Genomic DNA, 21,755 nt, shown 5'->3' with positions numbered 1-21,755 from the left:
CCGGGTCGGACAGGCGGCCTGCACGCGTGTGCGCACCATCGGCCCGGCCGTGGAGCGCCGCAGATACAAACGCGCCACAGTCCCCCCCCCCCAACTGATCAATATTACAATGATATGCTAGGCCTAGTCTTGACATAGATCTACGTCATGAATTTATGCGCTGGTCTATGGAATCAAATTTTAAAAGTTGCCAATGCAAGGCTCTACACAGCAACACAACTTTTTGGCAAACAATCGAGATGACACAGGTGTGCATTTGAACGAATTGGCCTTTTTTTTGCAGAGCCCATAATATCAGGCATTTCAGGCACCACTTGTTACTTCTCTTTATACATTACTTGCTCAGTGCCTGTAATTATCTACACAAAACCTCAAGTTTGCCCTAACAAACACTCAGGTTTAACGGGATTTTAGGTCAGGCCCGGCGACCTCGTTGAATCCGAGTTCCTCTGAATATAGACCTCATTTCCCAAAATTCATGCCTTCAAGTCACACGAGTTCCAAGTTTGACACATCTGACTGAATTTACTTTTTTTTTGACAGAACAGTAGTTTCTGGTTGTTTAGATTTGAGTTTGACTTACAGTCTTGTAATGACTATCCAAACTTCATTACCTATAATAACAAATAACATGGTAACTATGCAAGGGGTAGGTGAAGTACACTAGCAGTCATTTATTTCTTTTAATTTCTGCAAGAAATATAATCAAAATCTGAAACTGATTTTAGGTTCCAATGATGACTTCTAAAATCTTTTTCAAAGAACAGGCTATTCAGTGACAAGAAACATACTAGGGGTTAAGTTAATGATATTAAGGTAACACATATCTCGTATAGTGAGAAAAGTGGGTGGCAGTTCTAGTCCTATGGTATGGAAAGCCAGCCCCCCAGTGCTACTGACTGAAGTTGTCTTTAGGCTATTCCCAAGGGGGGAGGATAAAATATTAACATGTTCTTATGCACAGTAGAATTGTAAATGGGCTGATTTATCAATATCATGCTCATACTGTGCAGGAACAACATAGGAGAAACAGCTGCTTTTTCTTTCCTCAATCCTTACTATCATCATTTTCCCTTTACTTCTTTTGTATGTTTGTCACTCCTTGTGAACTGATATTTCTGGGGGCCTTGATAGTTGAAGCAGACTGTGCTGTTGAGGCTAGAGATGTGAGCAGAGAAAGCCTGATTTTCCATTTGAACTTCTTTGTGGACATCCACCCCTTGGCCAAATATGACCTTATGCAGTTGCGAGTGCCGTAAAACCTTAATAAACTAAAAAAACGTCTCCTCATATGTTAAACACAATGTCAAGTCTGTGCACATTCCATCGCTTTGCACAGTGCTCTTGGACAGTGGGTACTCTGTGTTTCTGTTACTGTTGAACAGACATCACACAGAATGGTGAGGCAGCTGGTGAAAATCCTGTATGGAAAAATAAAAGGCTGATATTAGGCGAGGGTCTCATTTGAAACAAGCACAAATACTAAAAGAGATAGAAAAGAAAAATGTCTATGATGCTTGCGTGAGTTATGACCTCTATGATTTGTTAAAACAAGAAATACTGTTTTGATGAAGCAGATCTCATGTGCTATAGAGCAGATCAGTTCTGAGGAAGATTATAAAAGTACACAATAGCGTAGACAAAAACCACTCTTCATACAAACCCAGACCTGCCAACTACTCCATGACCAAAAATTGGATTTTCCTCTGAAATATTTTAAAAATTAGGAGTTATGGGACAAAAAAAAGGAGGCTCCAAAACCCATCTAGACAAAAATTGGGTTACAAACTGACTATGGGAAACAAACTAGTACTATTACTACCATGTACAAATGAAAGTGCATTTTAGTAAATTATTGTAATGTCATTTAAGAAAAGTCCCAGAAATATTGCATACATAAAAACAAAATTAAAATGTGCATACAAGTTATTTACGACCGGACCGAAACAGAATTCAAGAGAAAAATAAGATTTTAAGTAAAATTTAAGCAAACTAATGTTTTTTTTTGGGGGGGGGGTTTCTTTTTGGTAATTGTTTTATGGCGCTCGCAACTGCATATAAGGTCATACGAACGCGCCGCACACATTAAAACATTTTCAGTTGGTAAGAAATTTCCAATTTTGCTCGGGTGGCGGTGGAAGCCTACTGATCAATATTAGACCAAGGGACCTATAAAGAGCGCAACTTGCACATGGGACCTCCGAGATTTTTCGCCCTTGTCCGAGAAGGCTAGGTGTAGATCTTTCCTACTAGAAGATCAGGGGGTGTGGCTGAAGGACAGCAGTGAGAAGGAGCCAGCGAGTAGCGGTAGAAAGGCTGCAGAAAGAGTCAAGAGCCCAAAGAAGGAGGCAAAGGAGGTGACGGGGTGAAGGCAAAAAGTGAAGACAAAGGCAGACGACAGAACATTGCTAGAGCGTTGGAAAGGAGGTGAAAGGAGACAATTATAGAGAAGAAAATTTTTCCGTCGATACCTTCGAACTTCGGACCTTTGAATGAGAGGTGAACACCTTAACCTCCAGGCCACCAGAGCCCACTTTTGAATGGGTTTGGCTACTTCGACAGGATAAAATTAGTTTTATCTGAGCACTTGGCGGTCTGCAAATAGTTTTTGACAATCATAATTTGACCCTATCATTTTGTACCCCATGGGTTGTATTCTTCACATTTTAGAATACTTCTAGTACGAAGATCCCTTTGAAACTTTCAGTTTTCTCAAAAAATCATTTTGACAGACTGCTGTGCAAAGTCCCGCAGCAAAGCATACGGATCGGATAAACAAGTAAATTTCCTCTTTGGAAAGTGGTGGCACAGGGTTCCCCACGTCGTATGGATACGATAGTAAAACAAGACGTACGGATAGGGTTAGGAAAACTTTCCTTTACAAACAGGGCATAATCTCAAACATAAATCACTACCGTAGAACTCTGATTAAACGAGCTCGGATTCAGCGAATGGAGATGGATCCCCCGTTTTGTTCTTCTTTAAAATCAACAAACACTTAAATCAGCAAGCCCGGATTCAACGAGGTCGCTTCCAAGGTGAACAGCCCCGGCAGACGCGGCTTTGTTCATTTTTCGCTAACAACGAACATGATCTATTCCCGGAAACCACCCATTGTACCTGCACCGTGAACCATTATCCACTTAGGCAATTGCATGCAACCAATCAGCCGCCTTTTTTCACACCAACACATGCGTTGTTGACACTCACACGTGTCTACTCTAGCGTGTGTCGGGGTCGGATGGGCTGCCTGCACACGTGAGACTGTGCCGAGGCGGCAACAGCGTACTGGGCGTGGAACGTCGGAGATACAAATGCACTACAGTCCCCCCCCCCCCCCCCCAGCACCTGATCGTTATTACAATGATAAGCTAGTCTTGACGTAGATCTACGTACTGAATTGTGCGCTGGTCTATGGAATCAAAAGTTGTCGTATGATTGCTAGGCTCTTCACAGCAACACAACTTTATGGCAAACAATCGAGATGACACGGGCGTGCATTTGAACGAAATGGTCTTTTATTTACACAGCTCAAAATATGAAGGCATTTCAGGCACCACTTGTTACTTCTCTTTATACATTACTTGTTCAGTGTCTGTAGAACTGTAGAAATCTAATTATCTACACAAAATTTAATGTTTGCTATAACGAACACTCAGACTCAACGAGATTTTAGTTCAGGCCCAGCGACCTCGTTGAACCCGAGTTCCACTGTACTTATTTTGAGGTGAAATACATTTTTGCATACCCCCCAAATACTTGTAAATATGGGTGAATAAAATTAATGATTCAAGAATCATTTTAAAAAATGGAACTGGGCCTTTATCAAAAATCGATTTTCCTCCTTTATTGCCCATTACTCAATTCAAGCAAATGCGCTTTCCCATACCTATTTCAAACTCACATAATCCCAAAAAATTCACAAAAACAAATACCAGTAAAGGTCAGCGTTCACCAACTGAGCAAAGGGACAGTGAAAGACAAAGCCTTTTTCCAGAGTTATGTCCTTGTATGCTCCAGGCACAGCAACATCAGAGTCCATGCTGACCTGGAAAACGAGATGGTAAGTGAATAAATATATTATTCTGCTTGTTATTTTATGGCATAACAACACACAGAAAGGTACATAAGAATATCATGGAATATGCTCTACAATTTACCATGAACAGCAAGAGCATAGTAAATGACTGCTATGACTTTGTATCTCATGATATTGCTTTGTGATAGCTCAGTATAACTATTGAGTTTCACTTCATGACAATAATATACTTCATAAGTGATTATCAAGTCAACAAAATGTTACCTAAATTAAATAAAAACAACGCTCTTCAATCAAATAAGTGGAACCCCTCCCCCTGACAAAAATCTTAGTCTCAGTATTATTCTTTGGGGTCTTTTTACACAACTGAAACAAACATAGAAAAGGCTGTTCCCTGGTGGCTTTTTTTAAAAAGCTATCACAACTTTAGCAAAATTAAAAACACAAGTCATTCCAAGGCCTTTTTTAAAAAGTAAAGTTATCTACAAAGTATTTACAAACTTCTACCGAATCTTTCTTTATTTTCCAATAATAACCAGCTCACCCAAGACTCACCATGTAGAAAATGCAAGGTTTCCACATCAACAGTCTGTGCTTTGTTCAATCTGTTGTTGGAGAACCTCTTCTCATTCATCTGTCACAGTTGAAAGGAAAAAAAAGAAAAAAGAAAGACATACTGTGAGTAAACATTCAATGCGACAAAGTGAAGTACCATCTGTCAAATATTTATATATATATATAAAAATAAAAAGTACCCGGTTTATTCTCTAGAAGTTTCAACATATTTAAGATTAGAATCAAATCTAATGCGGCAACTCGCACACATGATTTAATAAACCAGGGCTGCAAAAAAAAGATACAACACGAAAAGATCACTATATTTCATTAAAAAAGATACACGTACACAGAAGGTACAGAAACAACATAAATCCAACAACCCATCCTTCTCCTATAACATTCAATATATTCTAAAACTTGGAGCTTAACGGACTTAAAAAGAGGCCACAGGGTTAGGGTAACAATAAATTTAACAGTCTCCTTACAAAACAGTCAAACTGAGGGCACAAGACATGCTTACCTCAGTCGTCAGAACAGTGACAGTCTTGTCTAATTTCGTTCTGTCACAAAGCTTGTTCAGTCCATGTGTCAGCCATTTCAGGAATTACTACTGTTGTCAAGCATCGTATACATATACAAAGTAACATTACCAGAGATGAGCACTGCATTAACAATGCCATTAAAAAAAAAACTTTGCTAAAATGTAAAGAAACCCCTCAACATTAACCCCCCCCCCCCCCCAGCAAAACAAGTCTCTTACCCTTCGGTAAACACTTGCAATTGTAATGCAACTATTCCACCCTTTACCTTTATAGCAGTCAGCTCTCAAAGGCTATGGTGCACTAAATCGTCTTTCTCTCTGCCCCTACAATATTGTCATGTTTCTGGCAACTATTCCTTTGCCAGCTGGATCTACTTTTGTTGACAGTCAACTCCTTGACAAATCACTTTGAAGAGGGAATACTTGGTCCCAAAACTGAGTAGTAGCATTTGCTTAAGTGTCATCCAGTCACCAAACAAAGTCAACGTAAAAACCAGAAGACGTTTTTCCCCCCCGAGATCTTTATCTTGTTTCTCCAAGCAGCTCCAAAAGATAATATTCTCATAAACATTACATTCACAGAAACTAGGTTAAAAGAGAATCAACAGTCAGCTATGAATACATAGATATCACCGAAGGACATCAAATGTGAGCTGACTGAATTAATTATGAATGTCAATAGACTTTGGAAGCAAGGTACTTTCAGTGAAAATCAGATTTCACTCTTTGATTTAACACTTGTTAAAGCAACCATCATAGAGGTTGAAGAAATTAAGCAAAAAATTAATTTCAGTCTTCAGTGACTTGTAAACTCACCCAAAAAAGGAATAAAGAACAAAGAAGAGCGAAAATCTTAATTTGTTACCACATTAACATTAGAGAAGTCAGCAAACTTGATACAACACTTTATTGGCGTTCAGACGGCAAAACCAAACAAGAAGCGCAACATTATAAAAACACTTAACATCTCCAAAGATGACATAGACAACACATATATAAGAAAACTATTAAAACACAAACAAACAAACAAAAAAAAAAAAGAAAAAAAGTAGTACATAAAACGTCATATGTCTGAAAGTAGTGGAGAATTGTCACGGTTCATTCAAGTCTTGTAACACATCAATTTCAAACTGCTATTGGCAGTTAAACAAATACGTTCAAGTCAGGAGTTTTTATTTTAGAAAATGTGACATCTTCCACTCTTTACACCAATTAAGGAGTAGCCTATATGTCTCTCCAATTTTTCCAATATTGTCATCATTCTAATAAACACAAGAGAGAGGAAAGAGTAGTTGTACATCGCAATGACTCATAGCAAAGATGAACTGGAAAAGTGGACCAGAGAATCATTTAAATATGGTACCTTTCTTGACATTTTAATAAAAATCATATTTCTTGCTCCACTATCGATCCATAGAGAAAGTACTCACAAATTAACTGAGGAATACAAAACAAATTTGTTCTATTGAGGAAAAGATAAAACCAGAGATAGTTTCAATTTTGAATTTAGATACACTCCTAGAGGATCCTGAAGACAAAGAGACCATACAAACTTTTAAATAAAGAACCAGGTCTTACTTTACAATAAAGACATTTTGTTGTTTTACTATAAATTCTTCTTAGTAGCCAGAAAATATCAGACACCCTGGGAACAAAAGTTTTCCAGACAATATTTCTTAAGTAAGAAATACAAAAAATAAAAGAAACCCATTGGTGCAACAACTATTGAGTGGAATCAATAATTTCCAAGAATGAGCGATTCTGTTTCATGCTAGATTATATTAGTATTTATTTATCATTTCTGAGGTCTCAATATCACTAGCATTTTCACTTCCACCCCAACAAAAAAATGCAGAGGACCAATATTATTCATCCGTCTTCATCTATGAGATTAAGCCATAAATGTGGTACAAACAGTAAAAACTACACCGAATGAAAAACAGTTTGAAAGCAAAGAAAGTGCAATGAAGTCCTAAAAACGTTCATGTCACGCCATACAGGCTGTCTCGGTAAAAGAAAACATTTTTCAAGAATGTTATGTAAGGTCACGGCTGTCCAGTGGCAGGTCTGTTTTCAATCTCATTGGTCCAGTTCTATGAGTTATGTCTGGTTATTGTCTTCTTGTCAGTCACCTGTTACAAAGGTTGAGAAGAAAAAAAGACATGTATAGATCAAGTAATGTTCTTTCTGTTAGTTTCAAGTGCAAGGAGATATGTAGTCTTTGTGTCAAGCAAAACAATTTTTTGAAACAGAACAAGACTGGAGAAAAGGACATTAGTGATGCAGCGGCCCTGTGAGGCCAGAGCAGAAAAAGCAACAAAGAAAGCAGTAATTCCCCTCTACTGATCTTCTACTCTCAATATAAAATTTTTAAAATTTATTTTTAAAAAATTTGAAATATATCCAGAAAAAAAAATTAAAGATCAAGCCCAAATTTCATTTTACAATGATTAACAACATATTTGACTCTGAGGGCAATCGTTCTGATTTCTGAAAGGGCATTACAATTGAATTAGAATAAAAATATACCGATTCCAAACCCTCGGCATTTTATATTGGCTTTCAACATTTCAGTCTTCAATTCAAGCATTACAACATCATGTATGAAAAATGTAATAATTTACTACGACTTTCGCTGCACTGACTGATTCATTTCTGTAGTCTTTTTCTTTGCATTACCCAGCCAGATCTCAGGGGTAGTTGACTGTTGGTTCTTCAACTTGTGGTGCAGTGGTACTAATTTTTACGTATGTGAGGTATTTTCCTACTTTGGTGGACTCCTTTCCCTCAGACAACTACATTCTGATTTCGAATATAATACTCTTTACGTTTTTATTTTGACTAGAGTATTTTCAGTTTTGGTAGGAATTTATTTTGAATTTTGCCCAGGTGGTGGTTAAAGCCTACTGTTAGCGATTTTAGGACCACCAAGAGAGCTTTGACGTGCACAACTTGCACATCGGACCTCCAAGATTTTTAGCCTTTTTCAGAGAAGGCTAGGCGTTTCACCTTACTTATCCTAAGATGAGGGGCGTGGCTGAAAGACAGCATTAAGAAGGAGCCAGGAGCAGCAGTAGAAAGAGGAGTAAAAGAGAGGAGAGTCCAGGTGGAATTTTTTTTTTTAATGTAAGAACATTTTTTTGGCTCTGACAGGGTTCAAACCCTGGGACCTTTTGAATGAGAGGGGAACACCTTATCTCTTGGCCACAAGAGCCCTCAATTTCTGTAATTACAGGTCTCTGCTAACAGGTTCAAGCACATTGGACAAAGTGCTTCAAGCAACCACCAATATATTGAGAAAAACGAAAGAAACCGAAAAGTTGTGGGGAAATCACTGTGCCACATATATCATCTGCTATAAACATAACCAACACTCAACAAAGTCTTCGGGCGGAAAGCACGAATGATGCCATATCGCACTTTCTACACTGGTAGATTAAGACATCTAGGCTACATGACATGAAGTCTCAATTTTGATTTCACCTGTGCCGTTAAAGTGGTAAAATGACACCATAAGTTTTTTCTGGAAAAGCTCCACTTGTACCGTATTTAATTATTATGTCACATGTGTGTATGCATGTTTTTCATGAATATGTAAAAGTAAAGCGCATAGGACAATGATTGTAACATGCATTTACGAAATATAAATGTCATATTATTATTATGAGCAAATAATGTAATATTACAGGATTTCTTTTTTTTTTTTGGGGGGGGGTGCAAAAAGTCCCCAAAAAGATGCAAGATTATTTGCACAGCCCCAAACCACATTGGTCACATCTGCCCAACATCAGCGAGAGTATAACAACCCGACGCATGTGTCAGAGAACAAACAGTTTGTACTCACTGACAAAACTAATGTGGGTTACTTTGATTGCAAAAGATAATACCAACAACCTATTCCAATAATTCCATGACATTTTTTTTAAAGCTATATACATCTTGCAACTTTTCTTGTAACTTTTGCTAACTTTTCTTGCAACTTTCTGTGAGGACAGAATTGCTAGAACATCTGTGATATTACACATTTTTCGTTTTTGGGCAAGTGTTTTATGGCGCTCACAACTGCATAAGGTCCTATGAGCGCATGGGACACATTAAGCAAATGAGCAAAAGCATGAAGAAATTAGACAAGATGTCGAGGTTAAAAAAATTTCCAATAAAAATGAGCTGCCAATCCCCCTAAAATTTTTGTTTGGTAACAGTACTGATGCCATCACAAATTTTATTAGGAACCAGATTATTTGTTATATTAGCTGTGCATACCTTTCATGACAAAAAATAAACTGCCCTTTAAATGAACAATTACGATAAGTTGAGTCTCATAGTTCGCCGGAACATCAAACATCTCATTAAATGCACGATAGCTGAGAAGACAAAATAAGATAGCAGTATTGTACAGTAAATAGTATTTCCATAACCCCAAGAGAGACCACTATCCTGTCCAAGATGTGATAGAACACCATCCACTCTCCTTCAGGATAAGATATAAGGGGAAATATCAGGATCTGATGAAGTCTCAAATGAACTTGTTTTAATTGATGCCATCTTCCATGACAAACATTTGTCTGGGAAAACAAGGTCACCATATGAACACTTGATATCTGTTTGGACAAAGGGTACACCAAGTGTTCTCCTTGATTTGTAACCTCCTCCAATTGACCACACTGCCTTTGTCAGTTTAGCTGTCTTCGACAAGTCACTGTTATCTCCGTCTTGACAGTTCTTAATAATTACTAGCATATCTGAACATATTTAGCTAAATCTAACGGCTCACCTCAACAGTTCACAGCCTTTGTTTCTTTGAAGGGCCCTCGTCCCCCTGAAGTCCCTGATGCCCTTGGTGAGCTTTTGGTGGCTCAGCCTCCAGCACTTTGATCTTCTGTCCTCCCAAAGACTGGCCGTGTAAGGTGTCGATAGCTTTCATTGCACTCTCCTTTGAAGCATACTTTGCATAGCCATAGTTGCGACCTATAAAATTGTGAAAAAGAACATTTATTATTTTCATTTGGACTACTTTGCTCACAGATTAAAGCTAATTTTTCTATTTGTACTAATTAGATCACAGACTAGCGCAAAACAACTTAAGGAGTACACTGCCCTGTGTACAACAAAAAGCCATATAAAGCTGTCTGGATTAAACTCCCAATATCAGCAGGAAGAAATACAATTTTAACTTCAAAGAGAATAATACATAATGGTACTCCTTGGCTTTGAATTTGAACAAATGGAAACAGTATTTCAGACATAAGCTGACAAAATGCCTTTTATCATTTTCGCGTCAAATGTTTTAACTAACTAAATCTAAAGCAAGACCAGTTACCCTAATTGTAAGAAAAAATCAAAGTGAAACTGTGACTAGTTTTTTAATAATTAGAATTCAAATTTCAGAAGAATTCTATTTTTAAATGATTACGCTGACAAAAAATATTTTCCTCAAAACTGCTGTAAATAACAAAAGGAGTGTCATTAGCTTATTATGGCAGATTTGAGTTCAGGACAATACCAAATTCATTCTGGGACTACAGAGCAGATAAAAAGTCATCATGAATTTATAAACTACATAAGTTTGACTGTGTACCTTATGTCGTAGCACACTCAGGGACGCCACTAAACATTTTTGAAAATAGCTGAAAATCCACTCGCCACGGTCTCGCTAACATATGAATACCAATTTGAAACCCAAAGGGTGTACATAGAGAACTATAGATATTATCTCGATCTCAAAAACGGAACAGCGGATCAGGATCAAAATACCGGGGAAAAAGCAGAAAAGTGGCATCCCTGCACACTATAAAAGATATATATATATATATATAAAACTGTTTTTCCTATACACAATGCTTTATCATAAAGAACATTATTAAAAAGCTGTACTCTTACACATTATCCAACATTGTTACACTGCTGAAAACAAAAAAATCATCCTGAGTAGAGTTAAATTTCAAGTGTACTGGATAAATATGTATTCTTTGTATAGACACTGCAAGTATGCAGCACTTCTTCTCCCGACAATACAAGACAAGAACACCTTTTAAGTGACAACCCAGAACAGTTCAACACCTAAAGACACACCGTACCCCAAAAAATAAAAAAGTATACCAACCTGACAACAAGTAGACGTCGATCAGGTTTCCAAATCTGCAGAAGGCATCCTTCAGAACACGCTCGGACACTCCAGAGGGCTGACAAACAATGAACAATCTTTGAGCCAGATTTTTTCCATCATCTTGGACAGTGGGCTGCGGTGGTGGAAGGGAGACATTACAGTAGAGCACCCTTTCTTTTCTACCATCTCCAACAGAACCCAAACCAGAGGAACTGGCAGAGGACAAGTTCAGCAAGTTCTGGGGGTTGATTCCTGCTTTCTCTAATATCATAGCAGCCTGAAAAGAAGAAAAGAAAATCACAACCATTGTGAGTAATTACTGTTATGGCTGAGACACTTTTGAACAATCTAATGTGTTGACGACCTAGAAATCTTCATGTAATTACAAAATTGGAGCAGAATAATCCATTAAATGGTTCAGAGGTCCCATATGATGGGCAGAGTCTGTGCAGCTGAACCTACAGCTCTGTGTATTGACATGCTGGGTAATGGGTTACATTTTCCCCTCAGAGAGGATGTATAGTAAATGTAGTCGCATGGATTTCAAATCAGTTAGTACATGACATAAAAAAGCAGGAGAAAGAATACTGGGCACACAAGTGTGTCAGAGAGGAGCTTCCATCTTCAAAGCATAATAAAGAAATAGACATCCAAAATAAATAAAATAGGCCTACACTGTTATTCATAATTTTGTATAATTGTCATGGTTGCGAGACTTAGAAACTACTTCAACAATATTTTTTTTTCTGTGCCAATTTTCTATTATTTTTCAAGAATGACTTTTCTTTGTATGTGTGCATCATGACAAGGCAGTCCCATTGAAAGTTTTTAATACAAGTTTTACTGTATTCGTAAAATGCGTTACAGAAACGTATGATTCTGAAATGTTTCATAAAAATAGGGATAATATAACATATATAAAAGCTTTAAAACCAGCAGACTTCCCTTTCTTCTATATATAGTTTAACAAAATTCAATAGATTGAAAATTCATAATTTTTTTTGCAACTCATTAGCTTACTTCTCAGGATAATATATAGTCATTGCACTTACCTTCTGGCGAACATCCATACTGTCCAGTCCAAATGAAGACTGACCATAGTTTCCAAACTGGGAACTGGAATAAAGAGATGGTGCATTCTAAAGTATATTTTTATCTCCAGTGATAGCCACCCTTCCATTTAAAAAATGAGAAAACTGCAAGTGATGTGTGCTCACAGTTGTTTGGGAGAAATATTCAGAATCAATTTTTCTTTTTTTGTCAATTATGGTTAAATAATGGAAGTGAAGAAGCTAACTATAGTGTTGAGATCCTCCACCCCAGTTTGACTTACAACAACTGATCACGGGACATTAATGGGGTTCTGCCTTTCACAGGCACTGAAGATAAATATTGGCTTGAAATTACAGCAATATCGCCCAGACCACTATTCCCCTTTCTCTTAAACAAGCAAGAGCTAAACAAGGACATTTCACTACCAGAAACCATTTAAAATATTCAGTTTTCCTTTAGAAATATAAACACAAGTATTCCACTCTATGAACTAACAAAGAACATACATATGCACAGAAAAAAATCCTGCACTTACAGATAACATCCCAGTGCACAAACCATGAAGCAGACTAAAATATTGAGAAATAAAATTGGACTTCACTTACTTTCCATATCCCGAAGCGTATCCACTATCTACGTTCATGGGATACTCTTGTCTGGCACTGTCCTCCGCCAGCTGTACATGCAGTGCACTGCCAAGAGGATACTCAAATCCGTGCAGCTTGTCTCTTGCATAGGCAGCACATTGGGGGCTGCTGTAACGGGCATAGGCAATACCTACACACCATACGAAAAGAAAAAAATGTTGGGAACATGAAAATGAGCACAACAATATAAAGCACAAAACTAATTTTTTAAAAGGATACTGTTGATATATATTAATCTCTTTAACACTTTGCCATCACATCTCGCTGATCGGCGATGTTTACCTCCCAGTTTCTTTGGATTTTCCCCAAAATGCCTTTGCCTTTGATGACAAGGATTTTTACTATATGAGCCTTGTGATGGCGAAGTGTTAATATTCTTTCTGGGAATTTCAAATGATTAAAAAATCAGTAAATCCGATAAAAATTTTTGAGTTTTCTTCAATCTCTTACTTTAACTAAGATAAGAGGTCAGCATATTTTAAACACTGAAAGTGAATTATTATACTATCCGCAGACAAAATGACGAGAGACAAGCTACTGGTTCCAGATAAAAACAACTATATATCTTTCTTTGAATACAGAATATAGTTTGTGTCACGGCGCGGTGGAATCAGGCACTCGTCAATTTGGGGCATATGGAGTTATTGGTATCAATTTAACACTTTGCAGTCCCTTGGCGCAATAACGTGCCAGTGAAAATTATCCGTTCCGGTCACCTGGCCTGAGAAGTCTGTTGCAGTCGCTCTCCTGGCTGGGTGACCAGATGGGGTATTTTTGTACTGCTGGCTGTGTGATTGTAAAGAGTTAAAGCCTGTCCATTTGCCTTGCTTTTGATGAAAAAAAAATCCATTTATCTTTTCTCCAAGTCAAGATATTGGCGAAAAAAGGAGATGGGGGTGTGGCCTGGTTTAAGAGGAAAATTTAGCGACAAAATGGCTGCCAAAATTTCCTTAGCTTGAGAGTCCGTGGAAACTGAAAATTTACATCCGTTATGCCTTTAATCGACATTGTTCAGTAAAACCCACACAGAAATAAGTTCTTAAAAGAGCATGTACGGTGTTGAGCCAAAAAACAAAAATTCGATAAAAATTCCAAAACCTATGGGAAAATGCCAGTTTCTTCACTTTCATTAATTTTGACGAGCGCCTGATTTCACCACGATACCTCACATTTCTTACCTGTCGTTTCATTCAGGTCGCAGTATTCCATGCCCGGAATAAGACTGAACAGTTTTACTAGATATCCTTGAGTGAGACCAATGGGGGCCTGGATGACTAGCCGAGAAGTGCTGGAGGTGGTGGAATAATCAGCCAGCATCTCTCTGGGGCCTGGCCCCCCAGAATTGGAACCAGGTCTAAATCCTGTGAGGAGGCAAAAATAGATTTGGCTGCAGAACTAGGACATATGTTACAAACAATATAATAAGAATGCAGTCTAATATCATTATCAAGGCAAAATAAGTGGCATTTTACTTAAGAATAAAATAATCTTTGTTGCAATACAGCTTTGTCAAAAATGTAGTAACATCAAATTCAAAACACCCATTAACTTTTAAAAAGTCACCAATGACAGATAAACCAAATTTCCAATCGTATCAATCAAATTTTAAAAACTTTCTGAAACATTGACAGTTCAGGAAAACAACACTGGTGAAATTCTCTGAAGATATATCACAGCCCTACTGAAAGTATGTATAGGAAAATACAAACACACACAATAAAGGCAAATATGATAAGCCTCCAATAATTTAAGCATATAAATTATATTAGATCAATGAGTGGTTCAAATCAGTGCCAGTAACACCTCAAGCAGCCTACGCTTTTCTCACGGTTGAGTCACTTACCTTGAAACCCAGTGGAGTCCATGTTATAATTTCCATGAAAACCACCAAAGTCTTCTTCATACATTCTCTTTTGGCCTGGAACATATAAAAGTTAACAGGGTTTGAAAAATAATACAAAAAATATTTTACAAATAAGAAGTGTATCTTAACAATATTGGGGGGTGGGGTGGGGGCGGAATATAATATCTATTTCCGATTTTTTATTTCATGAGCTCTCCCCATTCTACAACTGCAGGTATACATCTTTTCAGATCAAGTGCATATCAGTCCCAATATTTCAGTGTTGTTCACAGTGACACTGTCATTCACCAATTCACCACTATAATGGCTGTTAAAATTCTGTGTTAGATACAGCTTAGAGAATAACAATAATCATAGACAATTATGGAAAATGTCTCAAATAACAGATCCTTTCTCAATTAAATTAAACACTTCAACATGCCACTCAGAAGCAGGAAAGCTCAACACTTATGTTAAAAAGATATGAAACATTACGTATGAGAAAGATTACACCATTCACTACCACATTTTGTATTGGAACCAACAGCATGGTGCTGTACAAAAGTATTAATACAAAGTAGCAATGCCAATCGGGCTTCCGCGCGCGGCAAAAATTTGGTCCCCGTTTGCGGGTAAATTTTTGGACCGCGTCAGAACGTAAGTGACTTACTTTCTCAACCTCAGTCTGCTCTATTTCTGGACCAATGCGAATGAAACTTGGCAACCAAGAAAACAGGACAAACTAATGATATGTGGACGAAGTTCGTACACATATATTAACCTATACATTTGGTGTCGAGAACACTTTCGTATCATGTATACCGAAAACTATAAGGAGCTTGAATTTCAACTTCGAGAAGGTAAAAGATCTATCTTTTCTCTATAGTGTCCTCAAATTTGAATGTTCAGTGTCAAGTAGTTGTTTAGACCCAATCACAAATGCACGACTATCCCCCTATCCAAATTTCCCCCCACTCCCTCGGCAAATGTATGTGACCTACAAATCCTAGCATGACTATTCTGAGCCCGTTCATTGGTCACTTTAAATAGGGCAATGCCTGGTGGGCGCATCTGGTAGTTTTTCTCTCTGTTCCCATGTAACATCGCAACGGGGGTATTCCGAGGCGAGCTAAGTGTTCGCGTCTCATCTGGAAAAATTTTTTAATTGTACGGCATGCTCGACTGAATTAACTTTTATTTTAAGGTTGGCATGGTCTAAAGTCATCAGAGAAAGCTTTGCTGTTATTAAGTCACGCTGCCAACATATTCTAAAAGATCCCATGCTATTAATAAAATGCTCTCATCCTGAAACCCTTTTTTCGCACAACCGTAATATGTAAACCAAAATTTTAATTATAACAAAATAAATACAAAATGGTTAGTAAATCAGACTGCAGATATGATTTCTCCACCGAAAACTACATCAGACAGCCAAGTTTCTTTCTAACTCTCAAATTTATTACTGAGACATCGTCGATTTTCTTACAGAATCTGCTAATGCGTGGTCTACTTTTAGGAGTATTTTCCTATATGTGGGTCACCCACATTTTACTGACCTTTACAGCCTCATAACTTTTTTTATTTATTAACCGATTCTTAAAATTCAAGAAGCATAATTCTTAGAATTGAAAATTCTTTCTTAGGTACCAAATAAAAAAGGGCTAAAGCGAAAAAATTTGATTTTCATTGGCATTGCTATACAAAGTTTCTAGACACAGAGCTTACATACCGGCTCCTGTATAACCGTGATTTTCAATTTCGTCTCTTTCATCCCTCGATCGCTGTGGTTCTGCAAACTTGGGTCTATAAGCTGCAATGAATAAAAATACACATACAAATAGCACATTGCAATTAAAAATAGTAAGAGTATGTTATTCCTAACAACACAAAAAGGGACCAGCACTTTTCCCCCTTTTTTTGGGGTGGGGGGGGGGGGGGGGGGTTGTTAATCTCACCCTCTCTGGTAAGTGACACTAGCACTTTTAACTCATTAAATAAGGAACACAGCTCACAGTGCTAGTCGGGAAACCCAGAAGGCTGTCAGCATTCACTGGTGTTTCTAATTGTTTCTTCCATCATTTATTCCTATCATGTTTTGCTTGGTTTAATTGAAGTTTTTACATTTGGTTTGGTGTTAGTTGATAAAATACAAGTGTTGATTGAATGTGTAAGGTCTTTGAGAAAGCTTTTTGTCCGTTGAAGTGAGAATATTTAAACAATTTTGGGTGGTTGACAACAGCTGTACGTATGACAATCGTGTCTGGATCACAACAGTCGCCTAGCACGTGAGAAGCACAGCAAAGACAGCAGTGATTGTTCATGAATTTGAGTAGAGACTGATGATGACAGCAATATAGATCTAAAACTATTCAGCAGTGGTGAAGACCTAGAAAGGAATCCGATTTTAATATTTTTGCAGTGATCTGTGTATAAATTTGTTTTACAGAATAAATGCAGAACATTCATTCATGATTCCTATATTTGCTTCTTTTCAGTTTAATGTATAGTATACCTATATTCCTGTACATCCTGGGACTAAAACATAAGCTTAATTAAGCCTTCTTAACCCTATCCGTACACCGTGTCTCACTATCGTATCCATACGATATGGGGAACTCTGTGCCACCGCTTTCCAAAGAGGAAATTAACTCGTTAATCCGATCCGTACGCTTTGCATAGCAGTCTGTTAAAATGATTTTTTTAGAACTACTGAAAGTTTCAAAGAGATCTTCGCACTAGAAGTATTCTCTAAAATGTGAAGAAAACAACCCCGGGGGTACAAAATGACCCCAGGGCGTACGGATAAGGTTAACAAGTAACTTTCCAACATATTTTTTTTAAAATAATCTGAAAACCGTGCCAATTCCATGGCTTAAGGAAGTGTTTCTATACCCTTTTTACAACTAATCTTTACACTCTACACAATAAGTTTCACGTTAAAAGAATCAGCGCTGTTCTGCAATCACCCCTTGACAACTAAAAGCGGTATAGCAACAAAAAAAAAAGAACCAAAAAAAAAAGGACAAATATAAATGTTAGCGTCGATGGTCACAATTTTTTAGTGCAAGAGGTAGGCAGCTTGGAGTGTAACAGAAAACGAGTAAAAAGCAAGTCACTTTGTTCACAACAAAAAGACACTTCATCATAAACAAAAATGACTACAATATCTTTCCCACGAGCCACAACTGAACAATACTTACAGCTGTCACAGTTCTCATAAGCAAGAGCAGCATGGATGGGCCTGAAGAAACGAACATATCCAAACCCCTTGTTTTCCCCAGAACTGCGGTCTTTTAATACAGTCACATTTTCCACATCACCAAATTTCTGAGGATGAAAGATTGAACGATTAAAAAAAATAAAAATACAGCAACTCTATTGACCACACAACAAAGGGAACTATAATCTTATTACCATTGCAAAAACCCAGAACCTGGATCACAACCTTTCTCAGATAAGCCAACCCATTGTAGACTTTCTCAGAACCCCCCCCCCCCCCGAGATAAGAGACCAAAAAAATTTGAGTCACCAGACTCCAGCAGACTCAGTTGGACTGCTGCTCTGATTAAAAGAATGAACAAATTTCTGTAGATCTTATATATGTGAACAAACCCAGGTACAGAAAATCAATCTTGTACGGCATGTCATAACAATGTGTACTTCCATGCCTTTACTATGGTCAATTGTACATGGTCTAGAGGCAACTAAAAACAACAACAGGTTCCAGGGAAAGAAAAATTATACTTGGCAGGTCAGTTATCCAACCCAAGGTATGCTATCATTGCCATCATGTGAAAAAAAAGTGTCTTAACCAAAGCAAATATTAAAATCTGGGAGTAAACAAATGTTTTAGTGCTCACGACAAGTAGCACCTTTGAGACAACATAGTGTGTATGATGTACACCATGACCAACTTCGAATTGCTCATTCAACTTACCGAGAACTCATCTTGTAGGTTTTGTTCGTTAAATGACTTGGGAATTATGACAAACAGACGGACGAGCCTCTCATCTTCTCTTGGATCCCTGGTAGAACCATCCCGTTTGCTGTTCGCCACAACTACCTGAAAGGCAATAAGGCAAGGTATGCATCACTAGAAATAATAATAGCTATTTGTATAGCACAAATTCCTGCTCATCAGAAAGCCTTTGTCTTTGCCTTAACTTTAATCACTTTACTGCTGATAACAATGGAAACTCATTACATTCTCTGATAATTGGTGTAAAAGTGCTTAAAAGCTTTTTGATGTGTGGCTTCTAAGTTATAACATAAAACAATTTTTTTAAAACATAACCATTCGATATTATTCTAATCTATAGACTGCACATGCTGCTGATCAGATATTAATATATATTATAATTTGGCGCAATTCTAAAAACGACAAAAAATCTAACGCAGAGGGGGGAAAAAAGAAAGAAGAGGAAACAAAGAGACAGTGCACATTGTTAATTTCTTTGAGTGGAACACCGAAAGTATAATATCAGTTTATGAATAAGCTGCCATGAAAGCAATGACGACAAGTTAGTTGAATTCTGAGTACAAATTTCCGAGCCTTCTTTGAAAAAAAAAAAAATGGGGGGCGGCCTTGTAAGAAGTGTCATCACTGTTGTAATCATTATAATGCTGTAGGAGTGGGCACAAAATTATTTCAACATTCATCAGCTTCCTCTCATGCCCTGAGTAGTCACTGAATTATGACTGACCAAGATACTCAACCACTTTTACAAACAAGGAAAACTGTTCGACCGACAATATATATTCAACCCCAAGATAAAATGAGAATAGTTCAAAGTTTAAATGAACCCCTTTTCCACAAATCATCATAACATACTTTTAGTCCTTTCGTTGAGCCTGGCAAAGCTTTTCCATTCATCTCTTCCATAGCTTGCATGGCTTCCGATGTTTTAGAGAACTTGATGTATGCAATACCTGTTATAAAAAGAATTATAGTCCCACATACATGATTACAACAATATCGCTCAAAGTACTGACAAATAAAAAGACAGAAAATACACATTATGAAAGCATACTGTGGGGAAGTCTAGTTTTAGTAGAAGTTTTACGGCGCTCGCAACTGCATAAGGTCATATGAGCGCCAGAAGATTAGGTGTTAAAAGAGAATAACAAACATAAAAAAGAAGAAGGGGAGAAAAGGACGATAGATGTTTGATAGGAAAGAAGAAGCAAACCACACCAGAGCACCCACCAACAGCCCACTCCAAGGGGAAGGTTTTGTGCTCGGCGCTGGGCGAGTGGAAAGAGTTGAAAGTTGAGGAAAGCTATATATATTCTAGATACATTTGTTCAACAATATCCTCTGTTAATAAATTGTGTATTTGATGCTTGTGTGTGTGGGGATAATTAAATTGTTTCATAATGTGTATGCCCCTTTGGGTTGTTTTTTTTTTCCTATAACTTTATGTTTTGTAAGTATTGTACTTGGATTTCTTGAACATTTCAGGACAGTCAATTTGCAATGGGTTTAGCAGCCATGTGTGTTCTGCAATAAAATATACTGTGGTTTAGTTTTTCTTTCTTCATCTCTCGAAAAAAAATTAAGCAGTGCATCTCATGGCATTAATTTATTTACTTCCTGCCACTCTATGAAATCGAATGACCAGGATATCAGAAGGAGGGGGGAGGAATTGAGATTTGGTGAAAACAATCGGGATCAACTACAATTCACAAAGGTGACTGCCAAGCTGACTAAAAACGTCCCTGGGGTGTCCATATATATATATACATACATACAGTCGAACCTGCCCTGACGGCCACCTCTATAAGACGGTCACCTGTACAAACGGCCACTTTCCATTTTCCTCCTTGCGTTTTTTCTATATAATTTAACTGTAAAACAGGCACCTGTCCAACGCGGCCACCATATTTTAACACACAACCCCTATCACACTAAGCAATAACACCTGTCTTAGACGGCCACCTTATTGACTCCATTACGTTTTGTCATAAATTGTGCACTGGCCCCTGGTGTTGTGGACGAGCCGTCATAACCCAATGACCTGTCATTGTTGTTAGGTAGTCCCTCCAACCGATCATGTTGCGTAGGCCCCTCCCACTGTTGACCAATAGGTACCAATTTTCAGCTGCTGGTGAGGTAAGCATGTGATCCCTCATAACCCATAAGCAACACCCAGAACTCATACAAAAATGGTACGTGAGATGAGTGGTCACTGTTTACCCAGTCTGTAACAAAGTAACAATGAACGTCACCATGAACTTGCGACAGAAGCGTCACTTGTTCTCCGAGTGGTGGCGACCCATGTGTTTGTTTAAAAATGGCACTCGGTGGCAAATTAAATAGTTAGCCTATCAGGCTATCAAGGGAGAATTCTGAGAGAAACCAAAAGCTGATCTAGATCTAGATCTTGAGAATGTCCCAAGTCTGAATGCCAAAGCGATACTCTTTCCATTATAGTTGAAATAACACATGATATGCGAGCAAAGTTCCCACACAACTTGGGGCGAATGAACTACTAAATCCGGCATCAATATTATTATTTAGAAAAATAGTGCTCCGAGTTCCTGCTGAAAAAAAGTTTTTATAACGGCAAAAACGGGTGCTTCCCATTGCAGAGAAAAAAAATATATTGCAGAGTAGGTCTAAATTTTTAGAAAAATCTGGCGTAACAGACGGAACAAAAAAATCGGGATGTTCATGACTAAAATTGGGAAAAGCAGGATGCTTGATAATTAGGACAAAAAATCTAGATATCCCGATTTAAATCGGGATGAGTGGCAAGTTTACATTAACAGCTAGATCTAGATTCTACACTGGAAAAAACTTCTTGTTCACTTGTTCCCATCTATTCTTAAGCCAGTTTCATCGAACCTATTCAATCATTGAATCGTAAATAATACATCTAGAATCTGCCTCAACCAGTTTCGTGCCATCTACGGAAGTGGCTATATCCTCACCTCGGGTGAGAATAAAAATATGATCGACCTCTCAC

The 21,755-nt window shown here is 37.7% G+C and overlaps 1 protein-coding gene across 2 annotated transcripts in view; it reads right to left on the bottom strand.

The window, feature by feature from the left end:
• Positions 1-1,079: 1,079 nt before the first annotated feature.
• The window catches only part of LOC101850185 (RNA-binding protein 45), a 29,626-nt gene continuing 8,950 nt past the window's right edge, over positions 1,080-21,755 (bottom strand). Inside the window, exons 2-14 of one of the 2 annotated variants that reach the window (XR_004858780.1) lie at positions 19,619-19,716; positions 18,725-18,850; positions 17,988-18,114; positions 16,517-16,597; positions 14,788-14,862; positions 14,123-14,305; positions 12,903-13,074; positions 12,297-12,360; positions 11,242-11,521; positions 9,913-10,106; positions 4,595-4,673; positions 3,936-4,048; positions 1,080-1,421 (exon numbers count right to left, since the gene is read on the bottom strand). Coding sequence is in view for 1 of the 2 variants with exons in the window: in XM_005103101.2 (XP_005103158.1) it covers positions 9,922-10,106; positions 11,242-11,521; positions 12,297-12,360; positions 12,903-13,074; positions 14,123-14,305; positions 14,788-14,862; positions 16,517-16,597; positions 17,988-18,114; positions 18,725-18,850; positions 19,619-19,716 (1,391 nt within the window). In the remaining variant the exon portion in view is untranslated. Of the gene's footprint in view, positions 1,422-3,935; positions 4,049-4,594; positions 4,674-6,030; positions 7,271-9,912; positions 10,107-11,241; positions 11,522-12,296; positions 12,361-12,902; positions 13,075-14,122; positions 14,306-14,787; positions 14,863-16,516; positions 16,598-17,987; positions 18,115-18,724; positions 18,851-19,618; positions 19,717-21,755 lie in introns of those variants that run through there. The other variant, XM_005103101.2, reaches the window with a different exon arrangement.

Source organism: Aplysia californica, unplaced genomic scaffold (genome assembly GCF_000002075.1).
Source record: "Aplysia californica isolate F4 #8 unplaced genomic scaffold, AplCal3.0 scaffold00358, whole genome shotgun sequence".
Lineage (NCBI taxonomy): Eukaryota > Metazoa > Mollusca > Gastropoda > Aplysiida > Aplysiidae > Aplysia > Aplysia californica.
The sequence above is the reverse complement of the archived record's forward strand: the minus strand, read 5'-3'. Positions and strand labels throughout refer to the sequence as shown.